Genomic DNA, 26,136 nt, shown 5'->3' with positions numbered 1-26,136 from the left:
CCCGGTGGCTCCCGGGGGCGGCAGCGCTGCGCAAGGCGGGGCGGCTCCGGGGCTGCCCCGGGGAGCCCCCGCCCGCCCTCGGGGCCGGCTCCAGGCGACCCCCCCTCGGCAGGGAGGGGAGGGGGAGGCGCTGCGGGGGGGACGGGGAGGGGACGGGGCGGGCGGGCGCAGGGACCGCGCGGAGCTCCCGGGCGCCGGCAGCGGCCGCCCCGTCGGGGGTCCCGGCCCGGGGGAGCGGGCGGGCGGGGGGTGAGGACAGCGTGGGGCGAGGGCAGCCGCGGGGCGAGGGCAGCGTGGGGTGAAGGCAGCCGAGGGCAGCGTGGGGTGAAGGCAGCCGAGGGCAGCATGGGGCGAGGGCAGCCGCGGGGCGAGGGCAGCGTGGGGTGAAGGCAGCCGAGGGCAGCATGGGGCGAGGGCAGCCGCGGGGCGAGGGCAGCGTGGGGTGAAGGCAGCCGCGGGGCGAGGGCAGCGTGGGGCGAGGGCAGCGTGGGGTGAAGGCAGCTGCGGGGCAAGGGCAGCGTGGGGCAAGGGCAGCCATGGGGTGAGGGCAGCCCAGCCATGGGGTGGGGGCGGCCACGGGGTAAGGGCAGCTGTGGGGGTGCAGGCAGCCATGGGGTGCAGGCAGCCACGGGGTGAAGGCAGCCGTGGGGCAAGGGTGGCCCAGCTGTAGGGCGATGGGCACCCAAGCATGGGGTGTGCGTGGCCCAGCCATGGGGCAAGGGCAGGGTGGGATAACGGTGGTCCAGCTCGGGTTGATGGGTGCCCAACCACGGGGTGAGCGTGGCCCAGCCACTGGGGACCACCAGCCAGCGGTGGTGTGGGGCACAGGCATGGGGTACAGCGTGTGTCCCACGGAGCTGAACCCCCAGTGCACACCAGCACCAGCCTGTCCCCAAGACCAAGCGGCTCCAGCCAACAAGCCAGCAAGGGCCAGGCGCAGGGAGCGATAGCAAGGGGCGGTGGGGAATTGCATCCAGCCCGCAGCCACGGGGTGGGGGAATAAAAATGCCATTTTGCATTTTATTTCCTGGTGGAGAAGAAAAAAGCAAGCCAGGCCAGGATCCCAGCCTGCCGGGAGCAGCGCTGGCACCGCCGACCCGAAAGGTGCTGGGTGCTCCCCGCGTCTGGCCGATCCCCCAGCCCCACTTTCCACCGCCGGGAAATTAAGCAGGATTGCCCCAAGTGCAAACGGGAGCCAGGGCCAGCCATCATGCGACCGTTTTTCTCTCCACCAAACCACCAGCTTTTCCCATTTTTCCAGGAATACCTCGGGTCACCTTTTATCACAGATGCACTCAAGAACCTCGGTGCTTGTAGGATCGGCGCGGAGGCACACCAGAAATATGTGACCTTTTCAATCAACAGGCGTTTACCTTCAACGTAATGTCAACATTGACATTTTTGAGAGCTTGGGAAAAAAGCTTGGGCACTAAAATGCTCTTTGCACAGACACTTGAAAAAGCTTGTGCAATGCACGTTGAGTGTTTAGGGACACGCAAGAGTTGGGATTAGATTTTTATTTCTTGACTGTTCCCTCCTGTGTGTGTTTACAAATAATGTAAATGTCTTAAAAACTAAATAAAACCAATCTCTTCATATGCTGTTTGCTCTTAGAATGAAGCTGTTAGGATTTAAAATGGCAGGTGTGCATTTCTTTTACTGATTTCCTCCTATGTTCAATCCCTTTGGGTTGCAAGTCTCAGTTCTGAAGAGAGTTGGGGCATCATCCAGCCATGATATCATCCAGCCACGATCAAAGAGTTTTTTCTCAAAAGAAAAGTCTTTTTGGATTTAGGGCAAGCACGATCCATATGGCTGAAGTCACTAAAATTATTCCTCTCTTAAATTCAGCGTATGCCTGATGTGCTACACCCAGTTCAGCCCAGGTTAGCTGTATGGGCAGAGCCTCAGAGGGCGGTTGGAGTTATTTTAACGAGCTTTCTCCTTTTTATCAGAGATTTTACATGCAGTCAGGGCCATAGGAACAGGTCTTTAAACCAGGTTTAAGGTCAGGCAGCTCTGACAACACCCTTGTGGAGCCTGGGCTATTGCCCTGCTAAAATACTGCAATTAAACCCAGCGGACCTGCTGGGCAGCATGGCTGAGGCTTGAGCTGTGCCTAAAGCCCTAAAGGGGCTTCAGGAGGTGAAACTAATTCCCCAATTAGATATAAAAGGTCATGCCAGGCCTTTTCTGTAGGGGAGTATTCATGTTCAATAGTTCTTTTTGCTCTGTCCTCTACAGAGCCCAGCAATTTGCTAAACTTAGAAATAGTGATTTAAGTGCTTTGCAGGACTTGGGGGGGAAAAAAAAGTTATAGTGGGGAAAAAACCCAAACCAGGTTTGTTCTGCTAGTTGGGAGAGGGAAGAGCTGCCTTTGGCAGTGAGGGGGTTTCCATCTCCTTGGCGTTATGGTATAAAGGTGCTTTTGTTCCCATGGCAGAGCTCGATTATGCCAATCCTGCACTGCGTACCGGGGAGAGGAGTGAGAAGGGGTTACCCAAAAACGTAAGTACCAAGTGCTGGAGCTGCTGATCTGCCTGTCCTTCTCCTGGGAGCACCCGCCTGAAGGTGACCTGGGGGGTGTGTAGGGAAAAAAACATGAATCTTTTTCCCAACAGCCTCCTTAGCTGCTTTGCAGCCACACAGGTGTGCTTGCCGCATTGCCCATGCTCAGGCTTTTGGTCAGGATTTTTCCCCGTGGGTATGTTCCCAAGCTGTCATGCGATGGCAGAGGTGGCGTGTCCCCTTCCTCACCCTGCTGAGCGCTGGAGGGAGGCAGGAGGACCCCGCAAAAGCAGCCTGCCCCATGGGGTGGCTGCAGGAGAGCAGGCGGGAGGAGGTGGCTGTACCAGCGGGCCTTTCGTAAGGCTGAAAGCTTGAAATAAGAGGAGGAATAAAATAAAAGCGTGGCTGGAGTCAGCCTCGTGCAATACAGCAACAAGCACAAAGCTTTTGGCAACCGTGAGCTGTTAAGGCTTTGCTGGAGAGGTATCGGGTCGCTGGCTTGGTAGCCAGCCAATACCCAACAACTTCAGGTAATTAAATGAGCAGAGAAACAGTGACAGCCGAGTCGAACGAGCGGGCTGGGGCTGGATGGAGAGAAGGCAGCGTAACTGAGAGCCAGGCGTGAGCACCTACCAGCCCTTCTCCCCGCTTTCTTCCTCGCCTTAAAAAGACTGAGGGCGGTGCGTTGGAAATCAGTTTATTTTGTGCCGAAATCACGTGTTTATAGGGCAGATCGTGTTGCATAAGGAAACTTCAGGAAATTCCTTTTTCTAGCTTGAAGCTGCTTCGGGCCTTTCCCCGTCACCCTTAAATGCGTGTCTCCGAGCCGGGGCTTTGCCTTCCCACGGTGCAGCTGGTTAAAGGTGGCCGTGGGAGCATGGGTGAGGGATGCAATTCATAAAACATATGGAGATTGACGGGGAGAGCAGCGTCGCTCCTGCCGGCGTGATCGGCAGTGGCAGGGGCTTCGGCAAAGCGCGAGTGAAGAGCCCGTGGGTTGAAACACAGCGGCAGCGTTTGGGAAACGCAGTGCAGAGTCACAACGTGTTATTCCTGTGCCGGAGGCTGAAATGTCAGGGTGACTTGTGCAAGCGCTGCTGTTTGCAGGTCGCATCCTTCCTTCTGTAGCATCCGCTCGGAGCATGCACGAGCTGCGGTTCCTTTTCCATCCTCTCTCCCACCCCTCTGGCCACCTTTTCTTGCAACCTCTGCCACATCGGAGATGCGTTTCCCACTCCGAGTTTCCTTTTGGAAATTATTTCCAGCTTATTTCAAGTTAGTGAATTGCCACGCCATCGACTGATACACAGACGACGACTTCAGAAACAGGGGCTTGGGAGAAATTAGCCTTAATTGGGCATTTATTACTGTAACACAGTCGCACTGTGTGATTAAAAAGAGGACCGGAGCATTGCTTCGATACCGATTTCAGTGGCAAGATGAAATTAATAACGTATGACTCCTAACGAGATCTGAGTGGCAAACAATAATACCAGTGTCCAGTGACTGCAGTAATTACTTCGTTTCCATTACATTGTGCAAGAGTGTTATGACAAGCTTGGCCGTAATGAGAGCTGAAATTACACCCGGGGATAATTACCCTGTCGACCTGAGCGACGGGCTGATGTTAAGACAGGGCAGATCGCCACCGATTAAAGGCTTTGTGCCCTTTGGTTTGTTTTTCAGCATGGAGGGAGCCCACAGCAATCAAGCTACAGAAAACCTTCTCTTTCCTGGGCCAAAAATGCTCCAAAATCAGCCGAGAGGCCGTTCGTTATGCAGGTGCGGACCTTCTCGCTCCCGGCTCTTTCTGGGTAGCGATTCTGGCTGTGCCCAGGTCCGCACGGGGCAGTTTGCATCCGCAGACTCAGCCCTGGCAGCAAACCCAGCGTGTCGTTTTCCAGGATTGTAATGTAATTTTCATGACTCCCCAGATTGAAGCGGCTTTGATTTGCCTCAGGAATGGCAGGAAGAGTTGGCAGGGGATTTGTGTTTGTGGTTTCTGGGTAGGACTTGGATCCTAGTCCCAGCTGGACAGGGACGGGGTTGATCTCGGAGATATCCCAAAGCAAATAAAGAGTAAAAACAAAGCTGAAAATGTTTGGAAGTGCAAGGCCGGGGGGGAAGCCTCCCTGGCCAGCCCATGCAGCTGAATTCCCCGTGGCATTTCTGATGGTTTTGGGTCACTTACTGTAGGGCAGCAGATTATGAAGGCGCTGGGAGGGCAACAAGCATCCAGAAATCCACCCTAGGTTTGCAAAGTTTGTCCTGAAAAAAAAAAAAAGCAGCCGCTTTCCCCCAACCACAAACACCATATTTCAGCTAAAATACTGTTATGAAGTTTTTATTGGAAGTGTCAGGACAAACGTTGCAATTTTAAAGCTGTCATGAAACTGCTTTGGAGCAGTTATTGCCCCTGGTGAAAAGATTGGGGGTTTGTCATTTTTCTCTCTTCTTTTTTTCTTTCTCCTTTGGAAGGAAAAACAGATCTTTGCTTCTCCACAGGCATCACTTTGTCAGGTGTATTAATGACTGTATGCCCATAATAAGGGAGTGTATAGTAACAGGGTTGCTCATTATTTAACGTGGCGGGGGTACCTGGCTGCCAGATCCAAAGCAGGTCGTTGCCCATCAGCTCCGTTTTCCTCGGAAGCCTCTGATTCCACATGCAGGATTCTTTCATCTTTTCCTTCATAGCTTACTGAAGTAAGGGAAAATTAAAAATAATAATCATCATCATCAACTGGAATTTTTTTGGTAACAGGAATGGAAATTGTCAGACCAGTCCTAGGAGTAGTTCTGCAAAATTCCAACTTTTGGTGAGAGAAGGCTGTTAATTTGTCTCAATCTGATGGATGTGGGTCGGTGTTATTAAAGCTGGCTGAGAGCTGACTTCAGGGGCGAGCACTCATCCCTGCCAAATAATCAGCAGGAAGAAAATAATCTTTGTCTCCATATCACAGTCTGGCCGAGAGCTGCTGTTAATTTTAAACAGCAGAGCAATCTGATAAGGGAAGCAGAAGGCTCTTAAAAGATCGTTTGAAATGAGAGATGGAGTTTGAACATGACAGCAGAATAATGAATTGCTGGGTGGCTGGGACAGAGTACGTCCACCCCGAGTCAGCCCGAGGCTTCATCCACGTCCGGATGCACCACAGCCAGGGCAATCCGGCAGCAGTGCTGGGAGCTTTTCCCTCTGCATGTGCTTATCCTGGAAAAGCCTTTTCTGACCTAATCTTTACTGCTTCCAGGGGCCCTGTAGGATAAGTCACTCTAATTCCAAAGCTCGTATTGCCCCGCACCAGGAGTTTCTGTCTCTGAATGGATACAAGCAATGGATTCAAGAGCTGCAACCCACCCTGCTGATCCCCGGATCTGTGAGCTGGCGATGCTTCTTGAGGTGTCAGTGCTTGAGACATCTGCTATGACATCCCGGTGTCCATCCTACCCCGTACAGATGATGACCAGGAACCGGTTTGCTGTGACTTTTATCCTTTTCTTTGTGTGTTGGTCACCAGGTTGGCTTTTAGAAATAAACACAGGTTCCAGCACCTGCAAGACATCTCCAGAGAGCAACCGGCGGGGGTCCACCCGAAGCCACTTCTGAAAATGTCAGTCTTCATCACCTTTTCTGCAAAATGGCAATCGCAGCGCAGACCTTCCTCCCGCAGCAGGCTGCAGTTTTTCCCAACCTGAGGTCCCAGAGAGCCTGTCAATTAAAAGGCAGGACGGAATATTCTCAGCGTCATTATACGGTGCTGCCAGCTCATGCTTCGGTCGGATTGATTTCGTCGGTTCAAGTACACGGTGAACCACCTTTTTCTTTTCTCCCTGTATGGGTGGGTGGAAGCTCTTGGGAAAGCGCGGGGAGGATCAGACTGCCACGAGCGCGTTTATCAGCGTACGTCAAGTACAGACAAACGGAGCCGACCTTGACGTGCGTTACAATACCGGGGTGATCCATCTCTCCAGGAAGTTTAAGGGGGTAGAGAAATGCTGTTTCATGCAGAGAAAAGGGTAAAGTATTGTCTTTAACAGGTACAAACTGGAGGGGGGCTAACATTTCTTTTGTGATTACTAGTTTCTCACACCTGAAAAATCATCTCCTGAATTTGACAGCAGGTCTTTGCTTGTGCATAACAGGCTGGACACGATGCTTTCCGGCACCGCTACTGCGGACCCCTCTGCACCTGCTGATAGTTTGCTTTCTCTCTATTGCTATGCTGTTATCAACAGCTCGTCTGTTTTAGATTGGCGCATCTCCCAGCGTGCAAATCACTTCCACATATAGGAAGGCTGGTGTTGCTGTAGAAGCAAAAAAAAATCCCTAGTGAAAATGCTGCTTGTACCAGCAAGAGTGTGTTTGATTGACAGGAGCTAAACAGCTTTCTTTTCCTAGAATAAACCATAACACTTTTTGAAGTAAAGTCCTTGCTAGTTAAACCACATGCAGCATCACCACCGAGTGCAACAACACTGCCTGGACGCGTCACGCTTCCTCGCGTATTCACAGTTTAAGCGATTTTGTAAAGAAGTTTTTAAGGGTTTTAACAGAGGAGTTCTTGCTACTCTTATGGTGATTGAAGTATAGACCCAGCCCAAGCCTGATTTTCTTCTGGGTCAGTGTCCAAAGGGGGGACCATGTGAAAGCTCCCGGCTTGTTCTTCTGAACACCTCTCTACTGTAGTGCCTTCACTGGATGTTGTCCCCTTCCTTGAGCAACAGAGGGTTAGACTACTCGAGTGTAAACGTTCTGTATAGTAAAAGTGTGGTTAGGTTAAAACTAGGTAAAAAATAGCTTGTGTGCTTATAAAATAGGTTTTTTTAACCTTTTGTTTGTTCTTAAGCGGATAGATCGGGTCTTTCAGTCCTACTGTTTACATCTCAGTTGAGTTAGGCTGACTCAGCCAGCCTTTGGAGCAAGCCTGCAAATTGATAGGGCTGGATCTGTTGCTTGATCTGAAAGCAGTCGCCAATTAAATGCCAATCTCTAAGCGCTTTGGCAGGTTTAATTCTCTGCTGAAAAGATGCTGCTGCAGTGCTTCGGGACCTAATTTACTGCCTTGTACTGACATTACCCATCAACAGCCACAGAGAAAACTGGTATTTCTTCCCGACTCGTGTCCAGCATGACCGCTACGCTGTCCTGCGCTCATTCAGCCCTCTTGGCCGTACCAGAGCCCGTAGAGCTGGTGTTACACCACTGGAAGCCAACCGACCCTTTCACAACACAGACACGGCGCTGCTCGGAGCGGGAGCTGGTGCACCCCTCGGGGATGGAGACTCCCTGTTGGAACTGATGCGGCCGTTCACGAAGGTCTCTTCAATTATCCGTTGAAGTGACCAGCACTAGTTCTCTCCTCCTCCATCACAAGGCATTTGTTTGACCTTCTGGCCTCTGTCCTGCTTAGGACTGACTTATACTGGTCTCTTTTTTTTTTTTTTCTTTTTACTGACAGTTCCTGGACCCGATGAAAATGATCAGTGCCTGTTCTCCACGTGCAGCAATAGGACTTACTCCCTGCCATCCTGGCAGAGCGTGCTTTACAAATGCGAAGGGTCGAAATAGCTGGTCTTCCCCGCCACGTTTAAACAGATCCTCCCGCACAAGAAGCTACTCCAAGTAGCTGACGTTTTGGTCAAATCAAGGCAGATGACCTTCTCATTCTTCAGTCATCTGTACAGACAGATATATGTAACTAACCAGCAAAGGACCTGTGTATGCCTTGCCAGGGTATCAGTGCAAATTCAAAGACCGCCGCTAATTCTGTATTTGGACAACAATTCTTCCCCAGACCCTTTCCTTGGGCTTCTGAGCTATTTTTAAAAATGAAATGGTGAGAGCTACTCTCTCTAAGGTCCCTTCACTAGATGAAATGCTAGGTTATGTGGACCCAGAACTGTGTGTGTTTCCATACAGTTGTTATTGAATACATTTCTTTCTTGGACAGCTGTAACGGGAATAGACAAAATAATATAAAGCATCTTCACAGTCATTGCTAATCACAAGAAGGAAGTGTCTTGACTACGAAATAGCCTGGGTATGGACAGAGAAATTGCATCTCTCTCTCTTTGTACATAGCATTTCTGGTAAATACTCAGAAGCATCTTTGTCATAGCTTGACATCACAGGTGAGAGATTCACAGCGCTGTATCTGTACAGGAAAGCAGACTTATTTTTAGAGATAAATTAAAAGGGACATTTAAAAGATGACAAAAACCACCCTCCAACAAGACACAGGATTTGCAAGTCTTGTATCACTGACATTCAGGTGGTTCACCATATTTCTCAAGTCTTAAAAAAAAAAAAAGGTGTTTGTTCTAATGGAGAATTGAGTGTGACTTTTTTTTGTGAACGGTGAGCCTGGGGTGGGTGGTCATACTGATAAAGCTGATTGTGGAAACAAACACTGAGTCATGACACTGGAGAAGCACCAACAGAATAACAGGTGTCAGTGAACGAGACAACAGCACCATTTATAACTGCACAGGAACAAGGAAAGTGTATGAAGAAGCTACTTTTTAAAATGTATTTTCATACAGGTACATCATGAACATGGTATCAATCTAGTGTGTGTGAACGACTAGAACTACCCCTACAATTTCTGTCCTAACTAGCTTTATCTGACAGAAGATGTATGCTGCTTCCCTCTATCGACCTTTAGTGTCAATGCCAAGACAGAAAGCACAGGTTAAAGAGCCATCAGTCTTATACAAGTACATGATTACAGATTCTTTGATTAGTAATGGGAAATAACCCTCTGCAGAGTTAAACAGGGTGAAAAACAATTAAATACTAGAACATATTTAAAGTCAGATAATTCTATGCAAGTCTGTGAGGAAAACAAGATATTTGTAGCCTCCCTGGTTATCGTTCTTGGTTTCCCGATACAGAATCTCACCTGATGCTCTTTTGGAGAGCCTGAAGGAGATAAAGAACAGGTACAAAATGACAAACAAGAGAAGAAAATACTCCCCTCCAGTTAATAGAGAGTTTGGCCAATAAAGTGGGATATTGTAGAAGGGTAATTACACAAAGAGGAATGTTAAACAGTTACAACGTCAATGATACCATCAATTTAATGATTGCAATGATAGCTTCCTTTAGGGTTCCAAATTCATGTAGGTGAAAAAATATGTCTTCCTCCAGGCACAGCTCAGGGCCAAGTCAGACTTAAATAGTGAAGATCTATGGAAAACACCACAGCAGACTTTGCAGGAAAGAAAAAAATGCCCAATTGAGTAGCAAAAAAGGTACAAGACAGGAAGAAAAACTGCTTCAGTGGTTTTATGTGTTCTATTCTAGACCATTATGTTTTCTGATGCTTCTGAACAACTTTTTTTTTTGTTTAATATGTCTTCTGATGAATTACAAACAATTCACGTTCAGACTGGAATGATTAGGCTGCTACAGGCTGGGAGAAGATCAAAGTAAGATTTCAGTTCAGCATATGCTGTGTCACAGGTGTTCCACTCTTGTCCATAGCAAATGCCAGTCACTATCTCTGGAGGTCCAGAGCTGGGGTTTTTTGTGTGTTGTTTTTTTAAGTGACTGATAATTGGCACTTTTGCCCCCCGGTTATTACTACCGCTGGATACAACTTCATCAGGGTTCGGACAAGAGACAGCTCTGTGGCATGGCTGGTGCGTATCTCACTGCTCTGCAGCTGGAGGTTCTTCCTCAGTCTCCTGCTTCTCTGGCTGAGATTCTGGAGGGATGAGGTACTGTACCTCCTCAGTGTTGATTGCCACTTTATCAGGTTGCAGCCATCGCTTTAGATGTTCTAGCGTGCTGAGGGAAAGCAAAGACACAAAGTGAAACAAGAGAGCAACAAAATGTCATAGGAACGTATGAAAAAAGTGTCAGGAAAACCCTCCATATCTATTTTTTGCACCTCTGTAGGTATTCCTGTTGCCACAGGTAAGGCCTATCATGAGACTTATGATCTGTGTGCCAAAGGAGCAAGCAGAATCTTTCATTCTACAAAGACATTCTGCTGTAGTTGGGCTTTTTAAACTACTGTTAGAAAAGCTTTATGCTCCCATTTTTCTCGATGAAAAGAATCCTTAGCAGGTACCTTGACCTTTACATTCCTGAAGTACTAGTCTGTCTCTGTAGCCAAAGACTACAATTCAATTTTCAGCTTTCTGGGCTGGAAGTAAGAAAACCGGTGTTAAACAAACCCCAGAACTGCCTGTTTGTGATGAAGACTAGGAAATATAGGGGGAAAGGGAGGGGAACAAAACCAAAACAGGAAGCACATATAAAAATGTGTGACCATTAATAACACCAGAAAATTAAAGAAGAAAAAGGCGGTATGTGTACATCCTAGAATGCTAACCATACTATGGATTCTATAGATGTTTATAAATATATACTAGCATAATTACTGTCTTACAGCCTATCTCACAATAACTGGTCCTACCAGATCTACCCTGTCTTTGTTTAAATGCTGGCTATAATCCTAAAGTTTAATATAATAATTCTTAAAATGTATGCGTGTGTGTATGCTCATCTTCTAGAAGTGTGATTCAAGTCATTCAATACTGCCACAACAAAACTAACTTGCTCTTGCTCTTTCACAAGAGCAGAATTTCACTTGCTAATGTTCTTGAAATTATCTATGTGCTTAAAAGTTAAGGCTTGTTTAATTACGTTGGTGGGTGAGAATCAAACAGTTTGGCACCATTTGGGAGCGACCTCTAACTTCACAGTCAAATTCTAGGGAGGAAAATTCTTTCATAGATAACATCCCCAGCCTTTAAAAACAGTAGAAAGAGCACATACGTCTACAAAAGCTTGTTTTTAAATATAAATCACAGTGAAGTTAACTGCTCAAAGAAAGAATCTAAAAACTCTTTATAAACATGGATTACTTTTCATACTTAAAACTCCCAAACTAGCTTAAGTAGATTTTCTTCAAGGGAGAAAAATAATCTTCTTTTCAGCTAGAAGCAATCATGAAAAATGTCAGCTCAGAAAGGAGAAATATGGAGAGCATTATAAGTGATTGGGAATGTGAGATCGCTAAAGAGAAGGACTCTCATCTTAATTCATACATCATCTGTAAAAGGGTAATGGGTGAGGGAGCAGAAGCATTGTAAGAGAGGCACGGAAGGGAGAGCCACTCGGGAAATCTAATCTCGGTACTGGTACCAACCCTATAAAGACCTTCAATCCCACTTCTGTCTGAAGCAGTGCTTAACTGGGCCCTCACAAACATGTAGGGAATGGCCTGGGGTTCACTTTTAAAGTTAAGTCTTAAAAAAAAAAAAAAAAAAAAAAAAAAAAAAAAAAAGCGATCTGAGACACATTAGACATCTCCTCCTCCACCCCATTCCCTCCCTACCCCAAATGTGACACGGGAAATTATCAAGTAGGTTCCGGTTGTTTCCACGCTGGATCGCCCCAGTCTGAGGGACGCAAAAATCAGTGAACAGCATCGAAAGTTCAAACCCTACGTGCTCTGCGTGTTCCCCTCTACGCAAATGGTCATTATCAAACTGTTTCAGAAAGCCAAGTTGCAATGAGATGTTATTTTTGTCATAAAGCCCTATCACAAGTCCTGACAAAACCTTATTTTAGTTTTCAAGAAATAAAGTCTGTTTGCAAACACGGTGAGCGGTAATCCCTTCTCATCGACTTGCTTATTACCTCTCATCAGAGTCATGTCCTTCTACATAAAATTCAGACTCAAACTTCTCCTGCAGGAACCTGTCCCAGCATTCCTTCTTAGCCTGGGAGAGAGTGCGCAGCATATCCTTGGAGGTCACCTCTTGAGACAAGCCTTTAATTCTCATCAGTCTTCTCTCTGTGAAAAGGCAAAGGAGGGGTCTTTATCATCTTTATTATGTTTTTCTGAAAGGGAAGAAAAGAAGTATCTGGATTTCTATATCAAAAAAGTTAAATTAACTTTTCAAGACTAAGCCATCTTTTAAAAGTCATTTTTCCCCCCTGTATTTCAAGTCTGCATGACTATATTTCTTGTATGTATAGAAGATGATATTTTTTAGGGGATGCTTCTGAAGGAAATAAGGTTTATGCGATCAGTCAACTCTGCCCATTTCTGAGTTTTAATAACTTCCACACTTACTGTTCAGTTTCCACGAAATCACACAGGAGGGTTCAGATCTCATAGGCATTAAGTTCCCACAATTTGCATGCAAATTGGCATGGAATATAAACCACACTCACTGTAGCGCAAATCCAAATAATGCCCAAACTGAGGGGGAAAAAAGTGCGAGTGCAGCAGTATTATTAGTTGGTTATCTCATAACAGAATGTGGTATCGTGACTTTCTCAGCCACAGGGGACGATGAAAAGCACCTCCTTACCAGACGCAGGGTAATCCGACTACAATACACAAAGCTACAAGAAAGCAAATTTCATTAATTCCTCTGGTCACAAAATCCCATTATAATGGTTTGCTCCTTAAATTGGGTCAGGTATCGATTCGTAATCACGCTTTTTACTGAGAAGCGTATCAGCATTAGTTGAATTGGGCTAGTTCACAACACTGTGGCCCACCTGTTGAGCTTTTTGGAGGTTGTCTTCTGTCGCAGAACTGAGCTGTCACCAAAAGTCTCTGGCCCTAGCAATTCAGAAGATTTGAATTATTGTATCTGTCCAAATATACTGCCAGGCTGATGCTACAATTTCACAATCGCTAACCCTGGCCAGGTACAAACCTAGAACAGGTTTGTATTTCCGTTGACTTAGCCAGAATATGCAAGAGAAGCTTTGTGCTACTGTTACGCTTTCGTCCTGGCTGTGAGAAAACAGACACAGATCTAGTCTGAAGCCTGCTTGTAAAAATTAATCCACTAGCATTTTCTGAACAAGTTGGAACTGCAGCAGTAATTAATACCAGAAGAGCAATTTATGTCTTGTTGCTGTGGCACCCTTGATCTGATACTAAGAGCTCTACTTAGCGTATTGTGAAATAATAGTCTAAAACAGCAACTAAGGCAAGATGGAAGCTCTAGCAGAAATAAAAGCCTAAAAAGCCACTTCTGCCACCCATTCCTCCCGGCCTGTTTCTGTATGCAGCCTCCTACGCAAGCCCAGACAACTATGTGTGTGGCTGCAAACCAGGTTACAAACTGACCCAAGATAGAAATAACTCCACAGGAGGGGAAGAAGGGGAAAAGAAGAGCCATAAAGATGGAACATTTTGCTATGAGCGGAGGGAGTAGCAGTCCAACTGCTGGAGAGCAGAGGAACCCCAAAGATTCCTCCTAACAGGCAAGAGGAACATCCGTCCTGGGGTTGAATGCTGTTGTACAGCATGTACATGTTCCTACTTCTGAAGGGAGTAGGAAATACTTAAAACAGGGTGACAAATTCCATGGCCTTAGAGCTAAAGACTGCAGCGCTTAGCTGTGCTAGGATGTTAGCTCCAGTACTGGTAACCTTCTCATCCCTCGTATCAAGTGTTTCTATCAGATGTAACACTGTTCACAATCAATCTATGGCTTGATAGATTATGCAGGAATTAAGAGAAGCAATCACACAAAGACGATCTGCATGATCTGTCATCTTAACATACAGATTCTAGCAGGCATGATTTGGGAAAGCATCAGAGCTTGCTTTCCCATACCTGTCCTCCCCCTCTCCAACCAGAAAACAGGTCACAGAAAGAAATTTCACTTTTCTCTTTCCACTCGGAAGCGTCTCCCGAGGCTCCATAAAAAGACTGAGACAAATACTGGTAACACAAAAACACATAGGCTCTATAATGAGTTCAGAACACATTTCCCCTCCCCAAGTCAACTACAGTGGAACTACACGCTCTTCAGAGAAAAAACAGCAGTGTCCCTACCCCACTTATTTTGGGGGAAAAAAACAAATTCTTTGGTTTGTACTTGGTAAAAAGTTCCTTTCTGTGGCATAGCTGAAGAAGCCATGACTGTGCTTCTCATTTCCATTAATGCACTTGCAGTCAATGAGTCAGATGCTCTATTAAATAGTTGCAAGATGTCTTTCCAACCGGAGCTGTGAGCACCATCACCTCAGCCGCATAAACAGAGCCATAGCTGCCACCTAAGCAAATGGAGAAATCGAAGCCTCACCAGACACTCACCTAGGGATGCCAAATACACCTCCGAATCATTCAGGGGTGCCCAGGGCTTCAGATTTGTTTGGGAAGAGCCATCTGATCCACTGCCCTGGCTTCCTCCATCGGCATATGAATCCATGAAGGAGTCTGTAAAAGCATCGCTAGCGTCCTTCTGGTCGGGATGTGGCAGACACGAACAGATTTCAGCCCAGAGGTCTTCGCTGGACCTGGTGACCACGGAGTCAACGCTCTCAATCATTCTCATCGTGAAGTCCTGAGGTGGGGGGAATAAAATGATGAATACCAAGCAGAAAACCCTCTCCCCCAGGCCTCCCCCTATCTACCCCCCTCTGCCCAAGTCATGTCACCAGACGTTTTAGGGACCTCTCATCCCACCGGGGAAGAGTGTGGCCTCCCTCCTGAGAGGAAGGCTCTAGTGTGTCGCATTTATACCCAGGGACTCAGAGAGCCCCTCAGGGCCTGAGGGACCCCGCGGGGAGGCAGGCCGCGCCGCCCCTGCCCGGCACGGCGCCCCCTCCGCCCCTTACTCCCAGAGGCCCCTGTCACCGCCGCTCCCCGGGGCCGCCCGAGCCTCCTCCCCGGGGACACGGAGGGGCCACGGAGGGGCCCCGGTCCCGATCCCCGTCCCCGCACCCGCCTCGGCCGCTGCCGCAGCCGCCCGCACCAGAAACACGGGAAGCTGCACCGGCTTCTCACCGCTCGTCGATTGGCGTCCGGGTCTGGCCAATCGCCGCGCTCCCCCGGCGGCGAGAGGGCGCCTATTAGCCCGCCGCCCAGCGGAGGGCGGGGAATCGCCGGGATGCGTGAGGGACACTGAATCCGCTACGGCGCCATCGTGGCAAAGGGCGGAAGTTTTCCTGCGCGGAGGAGGCGAGTGAGCCGTTACACCTGGCAACGGGCCGCGGGGGGCCTAGTGCGGCTGCGCGGTGGGTGCCGAGGCGCGCGGGTCCAGTACCGGTACCGGTACCGGCACCGGCCCGGGGAGGGGGGGGGGCTGGCGTGGCCGCGGGCCCCTGGCGGGGAGGGGGCGGCCTGGGGCCTGCTCCGGGCCGGCCGCCGTGCCCTCTCGGCCCCGCTTTCCCCAGCAAGGCGGCGGCCGCCCGGTGCCGGCCGAGCCTGGGGGGAAGCCGCTCCCCCGGGGCGGGCGGGTCTTGTGGCTCCGGTGCCCGGGGCGCGCTCTCACCGCCGGCGGCGGCTTTGCCAGCTCCGGCTCTGCCGCGGCCTTTCCGAGGAGGGACCGCCCTGCTCCCCGCCGCGGCCCCGCGGGCACCCCCGTGCCCTCCGCCGGGGCGCAGGCCTCGTCCCCTCCCGGCGGCTCGGCCGTTAACCGGCGTCGCCCCGACCCGCACGGCAGCGTTGCCAGCTGGGCGGGCAGCGGCGGTTCAAGCCGGCAGTCTGCCGTCCCCCTCTGGCAGCCCCCGGCGCTGAAGGGCTCCTTCCCGCCCTGCGCCCACCACCCAGCCCCGTAACTGGGTTTTCCGGGGCTCGGCGTGAAGCAGCCGCTGCCGGTGCGATTTGTCGCTTTAAACGTGGAGAGCTGCAGCCGGCCGGTAATTATTTCTTACCGCCGTATCAGGGTAGCGGTGCCGAGTCTCTGGGGCTGCCAGTCTGTCCTACGTAACGTGCAAGCTCTGTCCCCTTTCGAATGGTGTAATAAGTGCGAGATCGCGTCAGGGCGAGGAAAGATTAACTTTCGGGGTGCCTGTCGAACAGCTGGTTTTGAAGTCCCTCTCTCAGCAGGCCGCTGCCCGTCTGCGTGGGATGAGCTGCCTGCCGCCCTGCGCCGTGCTTACACTCATGGGACTGCTCTTTGCCAGAACGATGGCCTGGACTTCAAGCGGAAAGACGCACCCCGAGCTAGTCAACAACCTCTACAGTGAGTACCGCCGCGGGCTCCGTTCAGAGCGCGTCCTAAAGCTGCCGATAGAATCTGTTGGCACTTCAGCGTAAGGGTATTTAGCGTTGTACGGCGATACGTTGTGAGGCTGTTCATTCTGAAATGTTGGAGTTAATATTGCCTGAATTGCAGTATTTGTCCCAGTCCGAATTTGTTCTATTTATAACTGGAAACAGGACATGCCAGAAGTGGCAGGACAGACTATCCACGGCCTTCCTTCCGCTCCTCTGGGGTGGTACGTGCCTGACACCTTCTAAAATGCTGCACAACCTGGCATCGCTCTGAGCCCGTAGATGCTGAGCTTCCCGGCAGTCTGCGCTTCCCCTCCAGTGCGATGTCCCGGCACTGGAGTAGTGCTTGGTGCTTACCGCTCCGCTCTGGACAGCGGGCTGGGACGCCCTTAAAAATAGCTTTGAATTTCCCCTGCTGCTAAAGCTGATTTTTCCCCTGTAAGTTCCCTCGGAGAGGAGGTGTGCAGGGATGTTGAATGTTTCCGCAGTCATCGCTCCTGACTTTAGTTTACTCGCCGTGCCGGTGCGCCTGAAACCCGAACCGGAGTCTCCGCTTTCGGGAGCGAAAGCGTGACTCTATTTATCTTTCATTAGGTTTGACAGCCCCAGAAACATTGTGGGTGTAAGTCACCATCCCCAGGGAGAGACTGGGCTGATGGTTGGGACCGTAACGTGGTTTCATTTGGTGTAGCAGAAACTGAAAAGGACGTACTTCCCCCTGCGGTTCTGTTTTCTGTCCCTTCTCAGATCACTTGCCAAGGTTGAATTCTCCCAGTTCCGCCAACTCCCTGAACTGTGCTCCCCCCCCCCCCCCCCCCCCCTTCCAAATCTCTTCTTGCCACAGTACTGAGGATTTGAGTCCTTTCTGTCTCTGTTTTCCTTCTTCTCCCAGAAAAAGGGATAATTAAATCCCAGCGAGTGTTCGATGTGCTGTTGGCTACTGACAGAGGCCACTACATCAAATACTTCCCATACATGGATTCTCCTCAATCTATCGGTGAGTAACTTAAGGCAAAGTATCACCACTTTTGCGGTGTGCACGTTGACTATGCTCGTCACGCTGACAGAGGGGCATGAGATGGCTCGGCGGGTCCGAGTTCTCCGTGCTAGGTGCTCTCTCCCCAGAACAGCGGCTGAGTTTTACAATAGGTCAAGTAGAGCAAACCCCACCCGTATTTCAACTGCGGGATCCAGAGGAGAGAGCGATACAGCTTTTCCGTCTCCAAAATGTTCCCGGATCGCCCTGCGCCCTGCTCAGGGAGTGGAAGCGAGCGCAGGCTGCGAGAGCTGCGGGGTGTTTTGGTGAATGGGCTGGAGGCTGGAACGCTTGGGAACCGCAGCACTGTGCAGCCATCTTGCGCTCGTCAGTAATCCTACAGGAGATTTTAAGCCAATGAAGTGCTTTAGTGCAGCAAAAGAGAAGAGCGTTTTCATATTTTTAGGGGGAAGTGGGGGAGAATAAAGAACTGTTCGCGTTGGTAATTTTAATTGTAATCCCTTTATCGCACAACTTTCGCCACTCGTTTCCTTTTAGGATACAAGGCTACAATCAGTGCACCGCATATGGTAAGATGAAACTTTTCACTTTTAACCGAAATGGAGGAAATTGTTTGCTTGCCATTTTTTATTTTATTTTTTCTTTTTCTTAAATGCTAAAGTAGAAAGGTGAAACAGATCCCATGGACATGATTACCATGCTTGTTTCTTTAGGCACTGTGTATGTGAAGCTTTTTTCCTTCTTAAAGAGTACAGGGCAAACTCTTCTTAAGTTGCTTTAAAAGCATGCTTAGATAGGAATTCTGTGCAACCGAGGCTGGCCATTAATGTTGTCCATTTTTTGCATGAGACCTTTTTTCCTGCTGCTTCGCGTCTTATTACTGAACCTCTTCCTAAATGCTGTTCTGCAAAAAGATCTTCCAGATCAAACACTTGAATTTCACTCTGAATGTGTCAGACAAAATGCCAGGCGCGCCGTGTTTAAATCGGAGCAGATTACGCTTCGAACAAGAAAAAGTTTTAGGAGAGGAAACTAAAACGGGATGTTTCACGCCTTCTTGTACCTGTTGTCCACACAGCATGCCCATGCACTGGAATTGCTGAAGGATCAGCTTGTGGAAGGGGCAAAAGCACTGGATGTCGGATCTGGAAGTGGGTATCTTACAGCTTGCTTTGCCAGGATGGTAAGCTCGCAGGACTCCGTTTCTGGCTAGTAAGGTGCATCAGGATGGGTAGCTTGCCATAGCTGGCGTGTGGTTCTTTGGGGGGAGGGAAGGCAGTGGGGGAAAGGGCTAAACTCTTCCCAGACCAGCTTGTAGTAAAAAGAAATACAGTAATTTTTGGAATCTAAACGGATGCTGTATCTGCCGTGAGACGTTTTGTGTGTTAACCCAGTTCAGACCGAGAGGAGCGTGTTAATCTACTGTGCAAGTCCATTGTAGGTTCTTTTTAGTTGGCTCCTTCAGCAGTCATAGTCTGTTTCTTTGTTTTCTAAACTCCTAAAACTATTTTCTGTGAAGTGCTAGAAAGCTGGTCAAGTTACTCTTCTCAGGAGGTTAGTTAGTCAGGAACTGGCCCTGCCAAGGAAGCTGCTAATTCTACCAAATACAATTATTTCTTTGGAAATGAAGGAGTACTAGGAATCCCCGTAGGCAGTGTCTGTGTATCCATCAAGTAGCTAATATAACTGGGACGACTCAGCCTTAAAACCAAGGGGGCAGAGTAGTTGCACCTCCTGTTCAGAAACTCTCCTCTTAAGTGTCTTCCTGGAAATTGTCCAATCCCCACAGTAACTTGCCCTATAAAATACATCTCTGTACCATATAGGAGGTATACAGGTGTTTGTCTGCTGGTTTTCTTTTTAGACGGGCCCAACAGGGAAAGCTGTGGGCGTAGAGCACATTAAAGAGCTGGTACATGAATCCATCAGAAACGTCCAGGAAGATGATCCAACTTTGCTCAGCTCTGGCCGTGTAAAGCTTGTGGGTGAGCTCTCTGGGATCCTGATGCTTGTTCTCTCCTGTGAACGTGTTAGCTCTGGCTGCCTGCAGAGCTCTGCTTCGTGAAGCAGTTGTTCCAGTTTGTGTTGATGCCTGCCACGGTGTTGCCAGAAACCACTGGCTAAGTAAGCACCGTGCCACACTGACCTGAACGCTACCGTGTAAACAAGTAGTATTTAGCGCTACAGGCAGTCTTATCGTGCACCTTACTTCCAAGGGTGCAGTGACTATCTTAATTCAGTAAGAGACGCTCTTCAGAGGAGAGTGGTCGTGCCACATCTGGGTTTTAGTTTATTTGAATGGGTCTGCACACAGTGTTGTGGTTTTTTTGGGAGGATAACTTGAGTCAGCTCTTTCTGTATCTGGAATCTCGAGTCTGCACAAAGCCACCGTGTTATTGAAAGGCCCTCCTGGCTTTGTTCCTTCTTCTAGCATGGCCCAGTTCCAGAAGTCTCTCCCCCTTTTTAAAAAGTAAACCAATGCTACATTTTGAGCAGACGGGTCAGTGCTCTGATTTGGGAATTCAAATTGCCATCACAATCTTGTTACGAAGTTTTCATCACCTAGATTTCAATTGAAAGGATATAGGAAGAATTACTTTTGCGTGGAGTTGTTATTGGAACAAAAGTCTTTTCTGCGTGCTTTTTCCTCCTGTAGTTGGAGATGGCAGGCAGGGATACCCCGAAGAGGCTCCTTATGATGCCATTCATGTTGGAGCGGCAGCAGCAACTGTACCAAAGGAGGTAAGAGAGATCGTGCTGGATGTCTGTTGCTGTGGGCTGCCTGCCTCAGTAGCTGTGAAAAAACTAATAATTAGGGAACGACTGGAAGCTTCTTTTTCTGTCTGTTTTACATGGGGCTGGCAAGCTTGTGCTTTTCAAGGTGTCGTGACCTTCACAGCGTGGCTTATTTCTGTTGTCTCTTTTTTTTGGCTCTGCCGATTCTGGTTTCTCTGCTTGCCAGTTGCTGAACGAATTGAAGCCAGGAGGTCGGTTAATACTGCCTGTTGGTCCCGAAGGCGCAAACCAAGTTCTGATGCAGTACGACAAAACCAGCGATGGGCAGATCATCGAAACGCAACTGATGGGGGTGATCTACGTTCCTCTGACAGATAAGGAAAAGCAGTGGCCTCGGTAAAAATTTGCTCTCCCTTGAGGAACGCTTCTTCCTCACAGCTGTCCCTGTGAGCTTGCTCTCCTTGACTGCTGGCTTTACTGGCAGAGTCCTGGATTCCTAGCAGATGCTGTTAGTTTAAAAAAAAAAAAAAAAAAAGAGAGAAGAAAGAGGCTTGGCTGTGGTAAGGCATAGCAGGAGAGCAGGATGTATTTTCTGTTAGATAGGGCTTGCAGACTGAGGACTCGAGCTTTTCTTTTTTTGGAGCCTGTGCACTTTCATAAACACAGTAGCCGTGTTGATTCTGTCGCTGAACCGAAGGCCACGAATAGTAACTGTTGGTTTTTCTTTGCCTCAGGGATGAATTCTGACAGATGGATGGATATCTCTAAAGTGATCTCAGAAAGCTCATGAATGGGACTTATGACTGTAGATGGTCTGTATGGTTTTGCTTTTTGAACGGAAGCTTTATCAGTTGACGTGCTTGCGAAGGCAAGTTCTGCTTTAGCAGAGCTCGTTACGGAGGGATGGAGAAAAGGGCATTTCTCCAGCAGCAGGAGCAGGGGGAGGCCCTCGGAGACCATGTCTGGTCCCAGACCGTGGGTGGATCCAGGTAACTCTGGCTATCCTCTCTGATAAGTGATAGGTAACATCTCTTCACAGCGAATTCCAAAAGCAGACAGGAATACTTAAACCTTCACTAAAAATACTCTTTAATAGTGACTACTCTGCCTAATGCTTGAAGAAAATAAGACGCAATTACTGTTTCAGAGCAGCGACCTACCCTGATTTGTCAAAGTTTAATTACAGGAGCGTGTTCTCTTTATGTCCTGCATCGACTAATTTAATCTCTGGTAGCAACACTGAGAATTTTCGGGTTCGGACAAATCCCGCTCTCTCGGCTTTTCCCTGATGCGCCCTTCCTTCTCCCGCTGGCGCATGGCCACGCGGGCGGCTGAAGCGGGAGGCTGAAGAGCGGCGGGTGGGCCGCAGTGGGATCTAAGGGGCTCTTCTGGAGCAGCTGCGAGGGCGGAGCTGCCCCGTTGTGCCCGTGTCGTGCCGGTAAATAAAGGCGTTCCCGCTCAGCTCTGCCGCCGCCTCCTTCCCGCGCCGAGCCCTCACCTGAGGCGACGAGGGGGGAGGCGGGAAGGGCGGGAAGGGGAGAGGCGACGGCCGCGCGAGCGGTGGGGGGCGTGGCCTCGCGGCGATTGGCCGCGCCGCCCGCCGTCGCGCCATGCGCCGCGCCGGCGCGGTGTGGGCGGCGCGGCTGCGCTCGGTGGCGCGGAGCGGGGACCGGCCGCCGCGCCCGCTCCTTCCCCGCGGCGGCATGGCGGAGCCGGGCCCCGGCCCGGCCGGCGGCGAGGAGGAGCCGGGCTCCGGGGAGAAGGAGGAAGCGGCGCCGGCCCCTAAGAAGCGGCGGCTGGCGGCCGGGGAGCGCTACGTGCCGCCGCCGCGGAAGCTGAGCACGGGGGTGAGCTTCGGGGCGGAGCACTTCGCCGAGACCTCCTACTACTTCGAGGGGGGGCTGCGCAAGGTGCGGCCCTACTACTTCGACTTCCGCACCTACTGCAAGGGCCGCTGGGTGGGCCGCAGCCTCCTGCACGTCTTCGGCACCGAGTTCCGCGCCCAGCCCCTCGCCTACTACCGCGCCGCCGCCCGCGCCGGCCGCCTCCGCCTCAACGAGGAGCCCGTGCGCGACCTGGACGTCGTGCTCAAGGTGGGCACCGACCCCGGGGCTGGGTGCCGCCGGGGCCGGGCGCTGCCGGAGGCGTCCCGGTAACGAGCATGGCGTGGCAGGCCGGTAACCCGACACGGGAGACCGCAGCCGGGCTCTAGCAACGAGCATCACCCCCGTGACCGCCAGTGCGGTGAAGTAACCCCGTGGTGGTGCTAGCGCCTGCGGCGTTTAAAGGGAATCGGGTCTCCCAGGGAATCCTTACCCCAGTGGGGTCAGGAGTTTGCGGATCCTGCAGGCCTGCACAGAGCCAGCGTGCCCCACAGCTCGGCCCCCGGAGAACGGGCGAGGCACGGAGATGTGCTTGAGGCGGGTTATCGAACTCAAATGGCGATGCGCAGAGTTGTGCTAAATCCTGGGTTCCAGGACAAAGGGGCTTTCATTACCCCCCTCCCAATATCAAGCCCCCGTTGTGCGTGGCCGGATGGGGTGGTTGTGCAGGCTGGATTCACGCTGATTGTCTGTCTGTCTTGCAGAATAATGATTTTCTCAGGAATACAGTGCATCGCCATGAGCCGCCGGTCACTGCCCAGCCTATCCAGATCTTGGTGGAGGACAACGAGATGGTGGTTGTGGACAAACCCTCCTCTTTGCCAGTACATCCCTGCGGCAGGTTTCGTCACAACACGGTCATCTTCATCCTAGGCAAAGAGCATGATCTGAAGGAGTTGCATACCATTCACCGACTCGATCGCATGACCTCAGGAGTACTTATGTTTGCCAAGACCGCAGAGGTATCCAAGAGGATCGATGAGCAGGTTCGGGAGAGACAGGTGAGAGCTAAGGGCTGCAGTAGTTTTTGAAGTCTCTTGCATGGTATTTTCTTGAAACAGGTTAGATCTGCAGTCAGCCAAATTTTTGGTCTAAACAAGTCCAAGTTCCCAAAACAGCTTGTGGTCACCTTGCTGTTCTTACTGTATTAAGCATGAGAGGCATCAAGAGAAAAAGGCTGACTAAAAATTTCATTGGTTTTGGTAATACTAGATTGAAAGGGATCTCCTTCCCTAAGGGACTGTGCAAACTGACTGGGATTGTGCAAAACAGGTAGAGAGCAGTTTTGTTTGTAAGTGGAAACGTGTCAGTCATCTAATACTTTTTCAATTTTAAAAGTTTTAGAAGTTTTTTCTCATTTTTCCAGTGGCTCTTGACCCCAACAGAACTGTAGCTGCAGAATACTAGCTTCCAGGATTTGCTTCAAGACCGTAAACTGAAGGTCACTCAGAGATGGCTCTTGAATTCAATGTGAGGAAAATAGGCCAGGCCCTTGTGTTCTTGATTTCCCGACTAGTTGGGGAAAGCATGAGAGAAATTTGGCTTTAAATAGCTGATTTTATTTTTTTTTTCCCTTTCCTGTTCAGCTGTAATAAAATCTTGGCAGTATGTTGCCTACAAATGTATTTCACTGAAGAGAAAGAGAGGAGTAGCTAGGATGGGACTCGGGTATAATCTGGACAGAGACGGTTCTCTGTTGTTTTCTGAGAGTTACTCTTGTGTCTCTCCGTAGCTGGAAAAGGAGTATGTCTGTCGTGTGGTGGGGGAGTTTCCAGAACACGAAGTGGTGTGTGAAGAGCCCATACTGGTTGTTTCTTACAAAGTGGGAGTGTGCCGCGTGGACCCCAAAGGGAAATCCTGCAAAACCATCTTCCAGAGACTCAGTTACAATGGCAAGACCAGCGTAGTCAAGTGTCTTCCGCGTACTGGCCGCACGCACCAGATCCGGGTCCATTTGCAGTATTTGGGGCATCCTATTGTCAACGACCCCATCTATAATATGGAAGCCTGGGGCCCTGACAGGGGGAAAGGTGGCAAGATCGATAAAACGGATGAAGAACTCCTTAAGGCGCTAGTAGAGGAGCATCGTTCCAAACAAAGCCTGGATATTTTGGGTATTTTGGAGGAGGACTTGAACTCCAGTGCTGAAAATAAAGACTGTGGTAATTCAAGTGACTGCACAAAGTCTGCGCAGGCTGATCCTATAAATGAGAACTCCGGCCCTGCCAAGGACACTAAGGATCCTGAGAGAAATGACACAGCAGCTTGTCCACTGAACTCGGATACCAACCTGGAAATGCTTGAAAAAAATAAAGAACTCGGTTCGTGTGAGATTCAGGACGGGCAAACGGGAGAAAAGAGTTCAGAAGAGAAGGACCCTTTATGCGTGGAGTGTAAAATTACAAGGCGGGACCCATCTCCCAAGGAGCTGGTGATGTACCTACATGCCTTGCGCTATAAGGGAGCGGAGTTTGAGTATTGCTCCAAGATGCCCGAGTGGGCAATGGAAGATTGGGAGGAATGACTGAGGACGTCTGACACCTATGGACATTGCCGGCCAGGACAGCGTCTTGTAAAGACCTAAGATTTACTTTTTCAACGGGGTTGAGGTGAACAAACTGCCCGTGACTTGAGATGGGGTGGGAAGGATTGTTGGGGCTGGAGAACTGTCCTGACTGCCGACAGGCACTGTAAAAGATGAGCAGGAAGATGGGGTACAACACTAGATTTATGTTGCCCTTTAGTGAAGTAGCACTTCAGGGCGACAAACATCATTCGGCACGGGCAGCTTTGCCTTTCACCTCAGCGTATTCTGGGTCTGCTGTCGCTTATCCACACAGATAATTAAGTGCATGCAGTCAGCAACTGATTTTTCTTCTGGCCTGCTATGTTCTTGTATCTTACAATAAGAGCTGCTGGAATGTTGTTCAGTATGCTGGATGTCATGTCATACATAAAACTGTTTTTACTGTATTTTATTGTCAGACTGATTTTAAAACTTGCATATTATCACTGAGAGCACCGTAGGGTAAAATCGGAGCACTGTGAAGCTGATCCGTTTTGTGCTCACTGTTTGTCAGCAAGGCAGACTCTGCTTTGAAATTGCTCTTCCCTTATTCGTTCAAATAATGATTTAATTTCAAGTGAGTAACTCTAGGGACCGATCTCTTTATGTTGGGCCTATTTTTGGAGGTACTAGTCCCCAGATTTTGTCTTTATGAGATTTATAAGGAGACTGATTGAGTAGATTTTGCCGTTCTGTTCTGCTGCCTCCCCTGTAACGTATCTCTTGCCTTCTCAAAAACATCTGGCTTCTCTTCTGAGAACCTGTTGATCTCTATTCTTTATGCTTCCTTGAAAACATCTTCATACTTGAGCAAAAATCCAAAGCAGAGGTCAGTCTGCCAACTTTTATTTCTTTTATTATTATTTTTTTAAACCGTGCTGTAGGCAGGTTGTTTCTGATTGGTGTGGAATTGTTTGTAATATCGCTTCAGTGTGACAATCGGCTTTCAGAAAAACAAAAGCTGTTTCATGAACCAGGAGGCTTTTTTTAATATATGTTTTATATTAATATGTTTCCAGGATGATAAATATCACTATAGTTCTTATTTTCATTGGTGTTTATATGGTCGCTTCTTGGCCTCTGGGAGGGTTATAATAATTCTGCTGTCTCAGGTTCTTCTTAATCTTTTTTCCGTATATGTCACCAGTGGTAATGACCAGCTCCAGTGACTGCTGCAGACAGTCAAAACCTTTACCTGGGCAGAGCCGTGTTGTCTCAGGACTGTTTGCAGACAGTGGTCTCTAGCCCTGTCGCTCCACACCCGTGTCTCTCCACACCCATTCCTACGTAGGGCGCGTGCACAGCGCTCTACACTTCTAAAATACTAAAGAAGCCTTTTTTAAAGGTGAAGAAAGGAATCCAGAGGACCTGATACTGTTCAGCAAGTGTGGCAACAGCCTTGCTGGAGTGTGGTCCGGTCTCAGATGATCTCTCCTTGTCGTGCTGTGCTCTGGGGAG

At 49.5% G+C, this 26,136-nt stretch overlaps 3 protein-coding genes across 11 annotated transcripts; 2 read left to right on the top strand and 1 right to left on the bottom strand.

Moving 5' to 3' along the window:
- Positions 1–8,413: 8,413 nt before the first annotated feature.
- Positions 8,414–16,332, bottom strand: CCDC32 (coiled-coil domain containing 32). 9 transcript variants are annotated; one of them, XM_076343627.1, is made up of 4 exons: positions 16,154–16,332; positions 14,592–14,841; positions 12,164–12,320; positions 8,414–10,300 (listed from the first exon to the last, which is right to left on the bottom strand). In XM_076343627.1, exons 2-4 carry the CDS (start codon positions 14,830–14,832, stop codon positions 10,162–10,164), a joined length of 537 nt encoding a protein of 178 aa, XP_076199742.1. In that variant the 5' UTR covers positions 14,833–14,841; positions 16,154–16,332; the 3' UTR covers positions 8,414–10,161. The 9 variants fall into 9 exon arrangements, with proteins under 9 accessions (XP_076199742.1, XP_076199740.1, XP_076199736.1 ...); XM_076343625.1 differs by lacking the exon at positions 16,154–16,332 and adding an exon at positions 15,285–15,400; XM_076343621.1 differs by lacking the exon at positions 16,154–16,332 and adding an exon at positions 15,253–15,295.
- A 17-nt stretch (positions 16,333–16,349) lies between these two features.
- Positions 16,350–21,690, top strand: LOC143163012 (protein-L-isoaspartate(D-aspartate) O-methyltransferase-like). Its single transcript, XM_076343620.1, has 8 exons — positions 16,350–16,464; positions 17,389–17,493; positions 18,031–18,062; positions 18,572–18,676; positions 19,358–19,478; positions 20,150–20,235; positions 20,456–20,625; positions 20,964–21,690. Exons 1-8 carry the CDS (start codon positions 16,350–16,352, stop codon positions 20,974–20,976), a joined length of 747 nt encoding a protein of 248 aa, XP_076199735.1. The 3' UTR covers positions 20,977–21,690.
- A 218-nt stretch (positions 21,691–21,908) lies between these two features.
- RPUSD2 (RNA pseudouridine synthase domain containing 2) lies at positions 21,909–25,085 on the top strand. The gene is made up of 3 exons (XM_076343619.1): positions 21,909–22,322; positions 22,817–23,113; positions 23,845–25,085. Exons 1-3 carry the CDS (start codon positions 21,933–21,935, stop codon positions 24,634–24,636), a joined length of 1,479 nt encoding a protein of 492 aa, XP_076199734.1. The 5' UTR covers positions 21,909–21,932; the 3' UTR covers positions 24,637–25,085.
- Positions 25,086–26,136: the final 1,051 nt, after the last annotated feature.

This window comes from Aptenodytes patagonicus, chromosome 7 (genome assembly GCF_965638725.1).
Source record: "Aptenodytes patagonicus chromosome 7, bAptPat1.pri.cur, whole genome shotgun sequence".
NCBI lineage: Eukaryota > Metazoa > Chordata > Aves > Sphenisciformes > Spheniscidae > Aptenodytes > Aptenodytes patagonicus.
Note: the sequence above shows the minus strand (reverse complement) of the source record. Positions and strands in the feature narration are given on the sequence as shown.